This window comes from Hordeum vulgare, chromosome 3H (assembly GCF_904849725.1).
Source record: "Hordeum vulgare subsp. vulgare chromosome 3H, MorexV3_pseudomolecules_assembly, whole genome shotgun sequence".
Taxonomy (NCBI): domain Eukaryota; kingdom Viridiplantae; phylum Streptophyta; class Magnoliopsida; order Poales; family Poaceae; genus Hordeum; species Hordeum vulgare.
In genome coordinates this window covers 604,604,220-604,620,177 of record NC_058520.1, presented here as the reverse complement: position 1 = coordinate 604,620,177, position 15,958 = coordinate 604,604,220, and the positions used below count along the sequence as shown (strand labels likewise).

At 44.6% G+C, this 15,958-nt stretch overlaps 1 protein-coding gene and 1 non-coding gene across 2 annotated transcripts; both read left to right on the top strand.

Moving 5' to 3' along the window:
* The first annotated feature begins 1,811 nt into the window (after nt 1-1,811).
* On the top strand, nt 1,812-1,884 carry TRNAR-UCU. Its single transcript has one exon. It is a non-coding gene; the product is annotated as a tRNA-Arg (tRNA).
* Nucleotides 1,885-8,856: 6,972 nt separating this feature from the next.
* Nucleotides 8,857-13,256, top strand: LOC123445587 (E3 ubiquitin-protein ligase RGLG3). Its single transcript, XM_045122594.1, has 12 exons — nt 8,857-8,970; nt 9,495-9,668; nt 10,284-10,368; nt 10,473-10,613; nt 10,716-10,829; nt 11,595-11,692; nt 11,774-11,847; nt 11,918-12,023; nt 12,179-12,306; nt 12,420-12,564; nt 12,653-12,709; nt 12,854-13,256. Exons 2-12 carry the CDS (start codon nt 9,552-9,554, stop codon nt 12,935-12,937), a joined length of 1,149 nt encoding a protein of 382 aa, XP_044978529.1. The 5' UTR covers nt 8,857-8,970; nt 9,495-9,551; the 3' UTR covers nt 12,938-13,256.
* Nucleotides 13,257-15,958: the final 2,702 nt, after the last annotated feature.

Below are 15,958 nucleotides of genomic sequence, written 5' to 3'. Positions count from 1 at the left end.
GCCGTGGCCTCCCGTGACTTCAGCCTGGCCGCTGGAATCCTGCCGACATGGCCGGTAAAGGGGCATAGCTCGGCCGACGCAACAGGCAACGGAGCAGGGCGCGCCGGCGGGCGACGGGGCGTGGCCGACGGGGATGGGTCCGGTCGACGGGCGACGGGGCGTGGCCGACGGGGTTGGGTGCGGCCGGCGGGCGACGGGGCGTGGCCGACGGGGGTGGGTGCGGCCGGCGGGCGACGGGGCGTGGCTCGACGGTGGTGTGTGCGGTCGGCGGGCGACGGGGCGTGGCCGGCAGGGCTGGGTCCGGTCGGCGGGCGACGGGGCGTGGCTGGGTCCGGTGGGCGGGCGACGGGGCGTGGCTGGGCCATAGAGATAACTGTTCTGATTTCTGGCCTAAGTCAGAGTGATACTCTATCTACTGTCGGCACCTTGTCTTCATTGTACTCTAGTTTTTTCCAACAATAATTATTTACGTACAGATAAAGTAGTAAATTCCCTTCATGTCGTAGATTCTTTGCAGCTGCTGCTTGAGCTGAGATCTGATTGTCCGCCGTGTTTGCTTGTCAAAGTGGCGCTGGTCTGTGTCTCTGTGCGTGCAGCAACCTGGATTGGAAGGGACTCTGTCTTTGAGGGGGAGAATTATTGACCTCTACACCTGCTCCTGACATGTAAATTCCATATCAGGAGAGAGTGACACTCAAAAGATGTCGCACGCCATGCATATATAGTATGTAGGTATAAACCACGTTTCAAATATGGTTTCGATGCTTTCATCGCTAGCACTTCTTGGCCAGATCAATGCTCATTCTTTGTTGGGTACGACATGTGATTATGGGATATCATTTTGTATCTTCTTCACATCACAATGAGAAAGAAAGAACGAAAAAGGCATATATTTTTTTCAGGAGAAAAAAATCCATCCAAGGCTCTTCTTTAGAATTTAGAAACACAAGATCATAAGTTTTTTTTTAAATAGTACTCCCTCCGTAAACAAATATAAGAGCGTTTAGATCACTACTTTAGTAAGTAGTGATCTAAATGCTTTTATATTTGTTTGCAGAGGGAATATCATCTACGACTCTTTTAGGAACACTGATTATCTTGTTTTTTTTAGGTCTCACAAACATAGTTTGAAAAACCGAACCGGTCAGGCTGTTGGTTCAGGTTTTTCCTGGTCGAACCGATGGTTCATTGGTCCATTTGCGAGAAAAAATAATATTCAAGGTGATTTATAAAAAAAATGGCCTCAAATTAATGGAATATACACATAATATTGGATATAACCATTAAGAAATCACAGTTCAACAACATAATAGGCCAAATATGTAGTCATGAAATGAAAGACATGGATCCGTGGGAGCTCTGTGCTCACCAATCAATTGATGGTGCGTGGATCCGTGGTGTTGCACCAACTCTTGATCAATATCCGACAGCACGCTTGTAAATTCTGTAGCAAAGGGTTGTAAGCAATCTCAATTCAACTAACAATATTGATGGATTATCCGAACTCTATATTAGTTCTTTGCACTAAGAATTGCCATGCTTATATTGTTATAGGTATATTACCAGCAATTCTGGTTGTACACTGAAATTTAGGTGCTCTTGGAGAGCTGATTGTACAATAGAATGACCTACCTTGCAGTATCATTTTCCGCAAATGAATAAATTCAGAGCAGATTAGTCTTTAAGTTGTCTGCTAAAACATTCATATTTATTCTTCATGTTGCCAGGTAAGTTGAGATTACGGCCTTGACACTGCTTATCTGTAGCAGCTCGAAAATAAATAGGATGATATTATGTATTTGAACGTAGCAGCGCCCGTGGCCTAATGGATAAGGCGTCTGACTTCTAATCAGGCGATTGTGGGTTCGAGTCCCACCGGGCGTGCTTTCATTTTTTTTAACGTTTTGCTTCTCCCGGTGCTTCTATTGGTATTTAAACTTTTTTTTTTTGCAAATATTATTTTTTAAACGTTTTGCAAACACTTCATTTTTCGTGCGTTTTTTCATCTTCTTGTGAAAAATATACATATCAAGCTATGCATCATCAACACTTGACTCTGGGCAGCAAATTGTATCCCATGTGTTGGGTGAGCGTGAGCACGTGCTCGAATCATTTTGCGTAAGAAAGTTGCCCGCCTAGCTCAAATCTATCTCATGTTCAAGAATCTTGTGCGAGAATCGTGTTGCTTTCGCTGTCCACCCCCGACGTAAAATTTGCCTAGGTGCCGGCTTCAACATCGACGAGTTTAAATTATATCGTTTTATTTTTACGCACACGAAAAGTGATGTAGCTCGGAAGAGTAACAATGATGTGCTTAATAATTTTTTAGGGCGACCATTCGAAGTTTGGTATTACGACACGACATGTAGGAGGAGAAGGAATATAAATGGTGGAGGAGGAAGGGAGGGAGGTCGATTGGTGAGGCGCCATCACCCTTCAATATGCAAAACAAAATACACCAAATTTAGGATGAAACGACAACACTACCGGTTTTAGAACCATATTCCATCTTTCTTTTTTTCATGCCACTCCTCCTTTGTCATGCTTGTGGATCACTCGCTTTGAAGGCGGACACTATGGTATCTAGACGTGACAATGGCAGATGAAAGTGGGGTGTGTGTGTGCACGCACGCTGAACGAGGCATGACACGACACAGCCATATGTGAGAGTTGGTGTAGGGCGACGGTAGGATTAGAGCATCTCCAACAGTTCGTATGTTCAACCGTTGGTATAAGTGTCCACATCATCCACCAACAACACATCATACAAGCTCTTCAATAGAGTGTATGTTAACCGTATGTAAAATAACTAAGTGGGTTCATTTAATGTTGAAGAAATAACCATGTTTGCATCGGAGCTTGTGCATGAACCGTTGCTTCAAGTTCATACGGTTTCATTCTCTCTCTTCTTTTATTATGTGCCATATCATCAAAATCATCTATGTGATAATTTTACCAACGATGATCATACGACCATTGGAGATGCCCTTAACATAATGGGTGTGGGAGCCTACAACAAAGACCACAAAGATGCAGTGTATGGAGGTGGATAGAGTGGCAATTCGTAAGAGACATATAAGATCAAAATAGGATGAAAGAAGTGAGAAGATGATTTGTGGCTCTCGGATGCTACACACCCCTTTATTATTTTTTTGAGCAGAGTATAATCGAAGTCGCTCACATATACGAGCGTACACTCACCCTTATGAAGGCACACACGCATATCCTACCCTTATGAGCACCTTTAAGAGACTAAGCCGACACATCATCTTGAGATTGACAAAGTCGCCACTGTCGCCTTCGTTGTTGACGGGAACGTCTCCTCCCACTGAAAGCACATAAATGCAAGCACCAATGTCAAGTCTGGGACTTGAACTCTGGTGGATTTGGGATACCACAGTCCTCCTAACCATCCAACCACGGAGTGGTTTGCTACACAGCCCTATATGAATATAGCATTAAGAGTGGTAGAGCAGTCGGTTGTTAACTGACTGGTCGTAGGTTCGAATCCTACTTGGGATATTTTATTCATTCTTGAACGTAAGCATTTTAATGTAAGAGTAAAGAATTGAATTAAAGGGCTTGAGACCGGATCTTTCCTGAAATATAGCCTAGGATGATGGTGTCATTCTCTAGCCGAACGCAGAACATTCCATTGGGTAGGGCTTCCGTAACTAAACCTTCGAAAGTTAATTTTGCTTCTCTCGGGTTTTTCTTCTCTCCTACTTTTTTTCTGTCATATTTTTTTCTTCTATTTTTTCATTTTTATTTTCGAAATAAGAAGGACGAGATATAATTCGAGCACTATAGGGGGGACGATGAACATTTTGCACTTGGAAACTAATAAGAAAGGAATTCAAATCATAGTTCAATACAGACTTTTTCTCTTTTAGGAAGGGTGAAACTTTCCTTCCAATACTTGTGCGCTCTACCCATCTTCACTGAACAAACTGTAATAACCTAGCTTATTAGAGATAATAGACTACTCATATCAACAAATAATTCCTTCTTTTTCGGTAGCCCATTCGAACAGAACTCCCAGGTTAAGCGTGGCCGACCAGGAAGTTGATATCGGGTGCGCATGAGTGAGCACAAAGTACGCAGAAAAGACTAGTATTGATATGTGGGATCAGTCTAGATCCCGCCAGGAGTAACGACCGCCGGCGGGTGTGTCTAGGGTGTTACAAGTTGGTATCAGAGCCGACCCTTGCGGTTACACGGATGCGGCTTGGAGTAGTTTTAGGACGGGTGACCGATCGGGAAGTTGATCTCGGATGCGCATGAGTGAGGACAAAGTGTGCAGAAAAGACCAATATTGATATGTGGGGCCAGTCTAGATCCCGTCAGGAGTAACGACCGTCGGGCGGGTGTGTGTGGGGCGTTACACAAACCCAAAAACATAATAGGAAATCAAAAAAACTGAAATTTTGACATATGAAACCTGAATGTCCGCTGCACACCCTTGTTCAGTTTCATGAGAAATGGGTGCCCATGGTTCAGTAGAAAAGACAAAAAAGGTGTATGTGTAGAAAAAAAATTCTGAATATAACATGTATCGGACAATTGTTCTTGTGCCACGCATACCACGGGTATCTATTTCCCATGAGAATGAACACGTGTGTACAATGAGCACTCAAATTTCATATCCCAAAATTTCAGATTTTTTTGAATTTTTTTGATCTTTTATTTAATGCTATTTACATATAGGCATGGGTGGCACCCGGGTGCTCCAATGCATTTCCCGAAAGAAGTGCCACTAAAATGAAGGCGGGCAAAGATTGAACAATCAACGAATCCACATGCTAGAGCACTTGGTTTGCTATTGAGAAAGAGTGGGATACTTTACCTTTTGGAAGAAGTTTGTATGGTGAATCCCTTGACCTTTGGAATAGCTTGAAAACTAGATGTGATGAAATTCAAATGAATGGGTTTAAACATGACATTAAGTGGATGCTGAGTCACCGACAACCGATAGAAAATTTACTGTTATATCTTTGTATTTGTTTTTGGTTAGATCTGACATTAGCTTTTCACACAAATTTTTGCAGAAAACCAATATATCCCAACTAAGATCAAAATCCTTCTGTGGCTCTTGACTAGAAAAATCATTTTAACTAAGGATAATTTGCTTAAAAGGGGTTGGAAAGGTAATAAAAATTGGGCCTTCTGTGGTTAGGATGAGTATTGACCATCAGTTTTTTACTTGTTCGGCTGCTAGGTTGCTGTGAAGCCTGAAGAAATGTGCTTTTGATCTAAACTCTACTCCTAATTGTCTCACTGATTTCTTGGGTAGATGTATCTGATTATTCCCTAAACATGATACGAAACTTATTTTTCGGTTGGTGTTGCAACCATGTATTGGACTATCAGGAGATGTAGAAATGACATTATATTTGAAAGAAAAACTATTAATAACTCTTTAATCCTTGTGAGGCTTGTGTTTGTGGATCGTTGATTGGTCAGTTTTGCACACGAAGCAGCCAGAAATAAGGGTGCTGAAGCTGGGAGCAAAGTTAGAGCATCTCTAGTAGAGCCCTCAAACCCTCAAACCCTTAAAAATAACCGCTTTTTTACAGTTTTCATAGGAAAACGATGTAGACTAGAACCCTTAAACCCGTAAAAAAAATTAGAGGTCCAACCCTCAAACCCCTTCCCAGCCTATAGAAGTGAGGGTTGGGAGGGAAAACTGCCCCCAACCCGCACACCACTTCCCACCTCGCGCGGGAGGCAGTTGGTTCCCCGCCCGCGCGAGGAAGTTGCCTCGGCCGCCGCCGCCCCGCCTCCCCCCGCGCTCCCTCCGCGTCCCGGCCGTCGCGTCCCCGCGCCCACCCCGCCCGCCCAGGCCGCCGCGCCAGCCGCCCCGCCCGCCCAGGCCGCCGCGCCAGCCGCCCCGCCCGCCCAGGCCGCCGTCGCGCCCCGCCCCCGCGCCTGCCCTGCCCGCCCCGACCGTCGCCCCGCCCGCCGCGTCAGCCGCCCCGGCCGCCGTCGCCATGGCCTCCATCTCCGCCGCCGCCAAGGCCACCTCCGCCGCCTTCGCCCACAAGGTCCCCTCCCCTTCCCTCTCCCTGCCGCAGAAGGAGCTCACCGCGGCGGCGCCGCAGCAGCAGCAGCGCGCGAGCGCCAACAGCCGGCGCGCGCGGTCCTGGCTGTATTCCGGATTTTGCATTAGGTGTAATATCCGATTAGCACTATTTGAACAACAGTTATCAATCTCACGCTTTGCATATTTTTGCATACTGTATGCTTCTCACGTTGTGTTTATTTTTAGTGTGATAAAATATTGGTTTTTGAACATGCTATCTCTTTTCATATTGTGAAGAAACTTTTCCCTATTTCTTTCATGCATACAGGGTGTTTCCTATGGAAAAATGGTGCTTTGATCTGTTTAATCTTATTTCAGGTGCCTCCAACCATCAGGTTTATTATGTTTTTCTAGTGAAAATTATGCAACGCCAAATGACATTTTTAAGGGTTGGGGTTGGGGCAAAGACTAGAATCCTCAAACCCAACCCTTATAACGGAATATTCCGTTATAAGGGTTGGGTTTGAGGGTTCTAGTCTTTGCCCTGTTTTTCAACCCTTAAAAGTGTCAAAAATGGCAATTCTCAACCCTTAAAACTGATTTTAGATTTAAGGGTTTGAGGGCTCTACTAGAGATGCTCGAGATGCTCTTCGAGCATCTCTAGTAGAGCCCTCAAACCCTCAAACCCTTAAAAATAACCGCTTTTTTTACAGTTTTCATCGAAAAAACGACGTAGACTAGAACCCTTAAACCCTTAAACCCGTAAAAAAATTTAGAGGTCCAACCCTCAAACCCCTTCCCAACCTGTAGAAGTAAGGGTTGGGAGGGAAAACTGCCCCCAACCCATACTCCACTTCCCACCTCGCGCGGGAGGCAGTTGGTTCCCCCCGCGCGCGAGGAAGTCGCCTCGGCCGCCGCTGCCCCGCCTTCCCCCGCGCCCCTGCCGCCGCCCTGCGCTCCCTCTGTGCCCCGGCCGTCGCCCCGCCGCCCCTCCGCGCCCCGGCCGCCGCCCTCCTTGCCCCGCCGCCCTCCGCATCTCGGCCGCCGCCGACCGCGCTCCGGCCGCCGCCCCCGCGCCCCGGCCGCCGCCCCGCCGCCCCTCCGCGCCCCGGTCGCCCTCCGCATCTCGGTCGCCGCCCCGCCGGCCCACCGCGCCCCGGCCGCCGCTCCGCCTCCCGGGAATATTCCGTTATAAGGGTTGGGTTTGAGGGTTTTAGTCTTTGCCCCTATTTTTAACCCTTAAAAGTGTTAAAAATGGGCAATTCTCAACCCTTAAAACTGGTTTTAGATTTAAGGGTTTGAGGGTTCTACTAGAGATGCTCTTAGTCGAGCGAGTAGCAAATGAAGTCTACCGGGTGTCGCAAGGGTAGATGCCATGAGTTCTTTGGCTAGGTGGCTGACAGATGGAGATACTATAGTCCCTGACTTGGGGCCCCGCTGAAGCCACCGCTTCTCCCGCTTGCTTCCCTGATCCCGTGTTTTTGTTTTGTTAATTTGATGTTTTTTTGGACCCAATTTTATCTTTCGGAGGGTTTCCAACCTTGTCGGGCCTCTGGTCCTAGATCACGTTCTATTCCTGAATATTTGGTTGGTGCTTTGATTTCTTTATATGAAATTAATTGGAGGGGAAGACCCCTCTTTTGCTAAAAAAAGGACACTTTGTTTTTTGCTAATTAATTGGGAAATTATTTTCTACTTAATTAATGAATGGATGAGGCAAACCTTTTGTCTCCGCTAAGGAAAATAAAATGCGTCGGACCATCGATTTTGTCCGCACTTTTGCTGAACGTTAAGTTCTCTATTTTTTTTCGGTAGAATACCGATCACCGAAATTCACGTATGTAGTATGCTAGCCTTGAAATCACACCATATGACACACAGACACGGATGAAATTCACGTATGTAGTATGGTGCCTTGAAACCTTTTACCTCCGTCATTAAGAAAAATGAAACAAGCCCGGATCATCGATTTTGTTTCCCCACTTATGACAAATGTCGAATCCTCTAATTTTTTGGCAATTAATATCGATCACCTAAAGTCATGATTCACGCGGTATGCTAGTTCTGAAACCACACTGTGTGATGCGCACGACTTGGGTGAAATGTATTTCCAGCAAAAAAAGAAAACTTGGATGAAATGCTGGCGCAAGTAAAATAAAAAATAAAAAAAACGCTCATTTTGTAGTGACCGGACCGGAGTTGTTGACATGTTGGCTCGGAAACGCGACTGAGACTCGTGAAAGAAAAAAGCGTCTTAATAAAAAGTTTGAAATACAACTCGGTGAATCTATCTAACTATCTAGCGCTGAGGTCAGGATGGAAAACGACCCAAGTGTACTTTAGCATGGAAAAAGCACACGTGGAATGGATCACGTCGAAAGCAAAGCAAAGACGGCAACCCAAAACGAGCAAGTCAAAAAAAGAAAATGAAAGACATGATTAGAAGAACAGTGACATCCTCAACGGGTTCAAGTTTTGATGTTCGTATTTATTCTGAATTTATTTCAGAAATTTCGACGATACGTTTTTAATAAAAATATATTTTTTATCAACTATGAGACGTTTTTACTAACTTCGTAGAAACTTAAGATGATATGCCAGCTCAGTGCCTTGAAAATAGTTACAGTGATATGATATATGTTTTTTTTTGCGTCGAGTGATATGATATATGTGTATGCGTGCACTTATAAGGATGAACGTATACACATACACGTATACATGATGTTAGAAAAAAGAAGAAAAAGAGGAAGGAATGGTGTGAACGCCGCCGACGCGTCCTTTTCGGTCTGCTTCATCTTCACGCACGCACGCACGCGGATAGCCACCCCCACGGCCCCACCCACCGGAAACAACCACCCCAATCCCATCCAGCAAGCAAGCAAGCAGCATCCAATAGTCTCCGCGCCGTCCGTCACCCTCGCCGCCGTCCATCCATCCGGCCGGCACTGGTACGCACCCCTGCGGGCCCCTCTCCCCGTGAACTTGCCCCCTCCCTCCCCTCCCCGCCTCAGGGCGAGCCGAATTCCTCGCCCGCCCGTTCCCCTCTAGCCTGTCAGCCCCCGCGGCTCCCTTCCCCGGCGGCGGGGACCCGGCCCCTGCTCTGCTCCGGTGAGCAGCACGCCGGATGGGCTCCGGCCGGTTCGGCCTGCCTGACGCCAGCCAGCGCCGATCCCTTGATTCATCATCGACGGAGCCCCTGCCGAATCCGTCAGCCGGCGGCGTTCATGCTTGCTTGGCTGCCCGGCGAATCCGCCAGCCGGCGCACCGCAAGTCCGCAGCCGGCAAAACTGACGCTCTGCCTGTCTGCTCTCCTGCTACTCTATTACTTTCACCAGGACGGATCTACTAGATCCCAGCCCAGCCCACCCTGCCGCTCTTGCTGCCACACACGCGCGCGCGGATTTCCTAGCGTACTACCTTCTAGAGCGCGCTGCCGCCCAGTAACATTTTTCGCATGGTGCGCTCGATCCAGGTTGCAGGCGGCGGAGGCGAAGCTCGTGCGGTTCCTGCAGGTCGTCGCCGACAGGCAATGTGGGGCGAGAGGGCTCGTCACAGGCACGGGCACCATCACGACCACGCCCCCTCCGGGGGTTCCAGGGACCGGCAGCCCAAGTTCATCGCGGACAACTACAGCTCGGTGGACGAGGTGAGTCACAAGCAGCCACTGGCCTCTCTCCATGCCTGTCAAGTGTTGGCAGATTTCTCTGCTCCTTCTGTCTGTGCACGCTCTTCGCTCTGAATCGCGCTGCTGCTGCTTGTTGAGCGTAAGTTACCGCAGAAAAAAAATTCAGATAGAGGCCATCACCTGGCTTGCTATTCTAGTACTCCCTCCGTCCGGAAATACTTGTCCTAAAAATGAATATAATGAATGTATCTATAATTAAAATAAATCTAGATACATTCATCTCTAGGACAAGTATTTTCTGACGGAGGTAGTATTTGCTTAGTAATTAAAACCTCAGGGCATTGCTAAAACTATGTGTCTCTGTTATTCAATCTTCGGCGCAGTCTTCTTTATAAACGTTGGCAAATGTCAAATCCTGCCAGGGTACAAAATGTTTTTCCTTGTATATATATGCTACGGTGCCCAAATCCACGTAACACAAGCTGTCTCTCCGAGCCATAGATTTCCCTCTTTTTTTGTTGCTTGCAGTAGTAAAGTAAACACTGCTGAAGTGCTTTCAGCTACCTCATTTCCTTTTGTCATGCGTTTGCATTCTCTACCACGATGTAATTTGGTACTGTTCCGATTTATACGAAGGTCATTGCTGCGTTGAGAGAAGCTGGGCTTGAATCGTCAAATCTAATTCTTGGCATCGACTTCACCAAAAGCAATGAATGGTCAGGTAATGTTACCTCTGCATCACTGTCACTGTCAGATCCCCTGTTTTACCCAACAAGGCCCCTGTCGTTTAATAACTACATAAATATTCTGCTGAATTTTCTGTAGGTAGGCATTCCTTTGGAAGAAAATCCCTGCATGCCATTAGTGGCACCCCAAATCCATATGAGCAAGCCATCTCTATTATTGGGCGAACACTATCACCTTTCGACGATGATAACTTGATACCATGCTTTGGATTTGGTGATGGTGAGTATTCGCTTCAATGTTTTTAACTTTTCCGTTTTAACTTTGCTTGGAGGAAATCGTGTACCGCTTTTATGACTTGACAAAATGTAATTCAACTTGTAGCTTCTACACATGATCATTCCGTCTTCAGCTTTTACCAAGAAAATCGTCCTTGTCGTGGTTTTGAGGAGGTTCTTGACAGATACCGACAAATTGTTCCACATTTGAACCTTTCAGGTAATGAGGGCTTATTCCCCCTTTTCTTTCAATAGATTGTATAACCACAGCAGATATGAGTTTTATCTGCCTCAGTAACTTTGGCAGTGGAGACAGTCTTTTTCTAATCGACGAACTGTTTTTAGGACGAGTTATGTATTAAAGTAACCATATAGTGCTATGCTTTGTTTCCTTGCTTCAACTTATTTGATAACTGCACGCCAGACCTCCCGACCTCTCCCTGCAGTGATGGATAGCTAGCTGTACAGTTTTTTGTTCTGTGGTTCTGTTTTCTGTCTCGCAGTTCCTTTTGGCCAGCTTAGGTAGTTTTTGTTTTGTTTTCACTAGGTTTCTTGTGCGCTTTGCGTCATATTGACACGCCCTCCTAGTATACAAAATGACACACATTTTGGTGTTTGTTCGAGAAAACAACTTATTGGATGATGTCCCGAGATTACCATATGATAGCACGTAGCAAATAGCCAAATAGTCCTGTTGGTGCTCAACTATTCGGTTCATCTGTAAGTTTTTTACATCACTTGTTGATAAGAATTGTATCATTGTGATCGTTGCATCATGATTACATACATTATGTAATCTGTGAACATGATGTGATAGCTATTTGACTAAGACAAAGGTGTTCGCAGTATAACTCATGTATTGTGTTTCGACTGAATAATAATTTGTATCGATGATGCTGTCTCTGTTTGAGGGCAGCTGAATAATTCACCAGCAATAGTCAAATCTTTCGTTTCCCTCACAATTTTGTTGAACTGATTACTGTAGGACCAACTTCTTTTGCACCTCTTATCTATGCGGCGATGTCAGTTGTCGAAAGCAGTAACTGCCAATACCATGTCCTCGTCATCATAGCTGATGGACAGGTAATGTGTTCATTGTAGCAATAAATTTTTCAGTGGAACTTGAGCCATTCGGCGTGAGCCTCACTTGAGCAAAAGTTGTAGGTGACCACCTCAAATTCAGGTGGAAGATTAAGTCCACAAGAACAGGCGACTATACAAGCAATTGTTGACGCTAGGTAAATGCAGTTCATATATCGTTATTCAACTTGGTGTTGTATTATTACTAAAGCCTTTTTTGTTCGCTAGCTTCTATCCTCTTTCAATTGTGATGGTGGGGGTGGGCGATGGACCATGGGATGCAATGCAGCATTTTGATGACTGTATTCCTGACAGAGCCTTTGACAATTTCCAGGTGATTTTACAATACTATTATGTTGCTTCAGTTCCAGATTTCTTCAATGCCAAGATAAATGATTCTAGCCATGTGTCTTGGAGTTAATGATGCGAGGAGACTGATGATTCCAATAAGAAAGAAAACATCATAACCTTGTTGATAAATTACTGCAGTTCGTGAACTTTACTGGTATCATGTCAGCAAGCAAGGATATGTCAAAGAAGGAGGCCGCATTTGCCCTTGCAGCGCTGATGGAAATACCCACCCAATACAAAGCGACCCAAGGCCTTCGACCACCAGAGTACATGCTCTTCTTTGTCCCTTGAGGCCCTGCATTAGTTATTCTTGGCATCCTTATGGAAGTGTTCAATTTCCGATCTTGTACTTATCACCTTAACCTAACTAATCTATCAGGAGGCACGCACAAAATCCCAACCCTCTGAGGATCCTTCCCCCACCCAACAAAGTTCTTGAACATGACAATATTGTCGCAGCTTCCCGTGCTCCAGCCGCAACGTCCCGGTCAACCGACGTTGGCAAGACTGCTTCGGATGAACAGGTTGGTACACCTTGAGGCCAGCAAGCCCGCGTCATATTCTTTTTTACAGTTATGACCTTAACTCTTTTTTTTTTGTATAACTTGAAAGGTATGTCCCATCTGCTTAACAAATCCAAAGGACATGGCTTTCCAGTGCGGCCATTTGGTAAGTCTCTAGCGCCAAACTAACTGAACCTCTGAACATATGATGAAGCAGTTCACTGTGAAACAACGCTGTTAAAAATTCAGATACATTGAAGTAGTAGCTCCTTTCTCGTGATCTAAGCTTCCTTTTGTCTCCTCTTTAAAGACATGCAAGGAATGCGGGCCGACGCTATCGACATGCCCCTTGTGCCGTGCGCCGATTACTGTCCGTGTAAGGCTCTTTTCGTAAAGATGACGCAGCCGTCTGGAAGTGAAGAGTCAGTCATTCATGCAGTATGGTATCGGCAGTAATTGAGGAGCAAGAAAGAAGTTGGAAGGGCAAGGAGATATGTAAATGTTCATAAAGCTTTACTGTATATGTCCAGCGCCAACTGTATTGGCTGTCTGATGGATAGTTTCCATCACCTCTTGTAAAGTTTATTACTGTCATCTTGTAAAAGTAGTAGTAGCAGCAGCAGCAGTAGAAAATCTTGTTTTCTCGTAATAAAACCTAAATGAATCAATGCTAGCAATAATTGTGGCTCAATATAATTTACATCTTCATATCACATCCTGGTAGATTAAGGTGAATTTGGAGGTGTGGGGGAGTCTTTGGAGCGATTTATTTTTACTCCAGCTGCCCACGAGCGAGTATATATAGGGATCGAGAGGCGGCTGGAGTGAAAATTATCCTCCTCTAAAGCTTTTGAGGAATCAGTTAGAGGAGGGAAACCAATTTTATCTTGTTCTTAGGACAATTATAGGGTTAACATCATGGACGTGAGAGCCTACAACAAAGACCATTAAGAGTCAGTGTGTGAAGGTGGAGAGAGTGGCAATGCGTAAAAGAGTGAAAGTATCCTTCTAATCTCGAGCTCAAATGCTTTTGAATGATTAGTACATATAAAAAATAAAAAAAAATGCTGAATTCTGTGTGTGGCAAACTTTAAACAATGTTTGAAGTGCATGCAAATTTTCATCACGAAATCACATTGGAGGAAGTCGTGGCAGAAAAAAAAACAAAGCTCCAAAATGCGTTAGAAAGTAACATTTTCAGAACATCGATTTTGTTTTCTTTACCATACCTGACACTGAAGTGATTTTGTGATGAATATTTGCATGCACTCCAGACATTTCTTAAAGTTTGCCATAAAATTTTTCAGAATTTTCAGGAAACTAATTCCTTTTTTTTTCAATTTTTTGTTCATCCAGAAGCATTTAAACTCAAGATTAGAAACTCCACTTCCATAAAAGACTCGAGATTAGAAACTCCGCGTCCATAAAAGAGTTACAAGATAAAACATAAGAGCATCTCCAAAACAGACCCGCAAATAGCTTCGTTATATGTCCAAACGTGTTCCATGGGTATGTTGCAGGAGCTGGCCATCCAACCGTCTGCAAAGATCCACCTCTATTAATGTTTTTTAAGAAACAAACTCCGTCAAATTAACCTTACATCATTTGAGGTATAATAATTATAGAGAAATAATTACTCCCGTAATTTTAGGTTCTGCAGATAATGCGGATTTCTTTCCTCCTTTAATCCTATGAGCTAACTAATCTGGAGTATTTAGGCCCTGTTTGGAACCATAATAGATTATGATAATCTAGATTATAAACATAGATTATATAATCTGGTTTATAAAAATAATCCAGGTGGTCATGTTTGGAGGCCAGATTATATAAACTGTAAACCAGCTTTTAAATTGTACAATGACATGTTTGCCCTCTGTTTACAAGGAAAAATAGGAAAGTGGCGGTGGCACTGCGTAATTCTCTTGAAGTTTACAAGGGTAACACGTCATTTGTAATCCATAATCTCATTTTAGCTGGGGTAGAGCAGATTATGAAATTATAATAATCTGATCATCTAGTTTATAAAATCTATAATATAAACTGTCCTGTTTGGAAATACAATAGATTATAAAAACCAAATTATATAATCTGGGTGGTTCCAAACAGGGCCTTAATGGACTCAGTGGCGGAGCCAGAAAACTAGTTAATTTTGTTTGATAAATAGAGGATTAGGAGTACATATATGGGTATTTGTGAGAGCATGGGGGCGCGGGGGGGGGGGGGGGGGATGCAGGGATGCCCCTGCCAGCACCCCCACCCTCAATAAATTTACGCTTTGTAATGCGGAGTACTAATTAATAAAAGTGGAGGAAATCTACATTTTTAATATGGAGTAATTAACGGACGATCCTATACCGTTCTCGGCCCAATCCGGACGCCGGTACGTGATTTTTTTTTGCTTGATCACGCGGATGTCCGAACTTTTACAAAGCCCCCCACATCTGGTTCCGATTTGCAAGGAAAACGTGATCCAGACCGATCGACGGACCAATGCAGAACCGTGTTGGACGGTACGACATGGCCGGATCATATGGTCCGGATGGACCGGACAGGGATGGGGGGAGGGGTCTTTGAGGGTCTGGATACACTACTAAGTACTCGATCCTGTGGAAAATATGAGATAAACGCTTGCATCTTGGAGGGGCGCTTTACGTGTTAATATAGGCCACCGGCCAGGTTGTTACAAAGATCTACAAGATTAGTTGTTGGATTGCTATACAAGTCATATCTCCAACAACTAACTTAAACATAATCATATACCGTTTATATTACACGGATATATGTTACATCTTTTAACACTCCCCCTCAATCACAACTATTTAAGTTGAGATTGTTTCTAAATGCTTCTAGCTGCCAAATGGTGAGTGGCTTAGTGAAGCCATCTGCAACTTGATCACCAGTTGGTACAAACCTGATGTTCAACAACTTGTCTGCCACTCGTTCACGAACAAAATGATAATCAATTTCAATGTGCTTTGTTCTAGCATGAAAAACAGGGTTAGCAGACATATAGGTAGCACCAAGATTATCACACCATAGCGAGGCTGCCTTTGAATGGCGTACACCTAGTTCAGTCAACAAATTCTGAACCTAAATCATTTCAGCAGTTGCATTTGCTAAGGCTTTATACTCAGCCTCAGTGCTTGACCTGGAAACTGTAGGTTGCTTACGAGCACTCCATGAAACAAGGTTGCCTCCAAGAAACACAGCAAAGCCTCCAATAGATCTCCTATCATCAGGACATCCAGCCCAGTCTGCATCTGAGAATGCACTTACCAGCATAGAATCAGTTTTGCTAATCTTAAGTCCATGACTTTTTGTTCCCTGCAGATATCTCAGTATTCTTTTTACTGCAGTCCAATGCACACTAGTGGGAGCATGCAAAAACTGGCATACTTTATTAACTGAATATGAA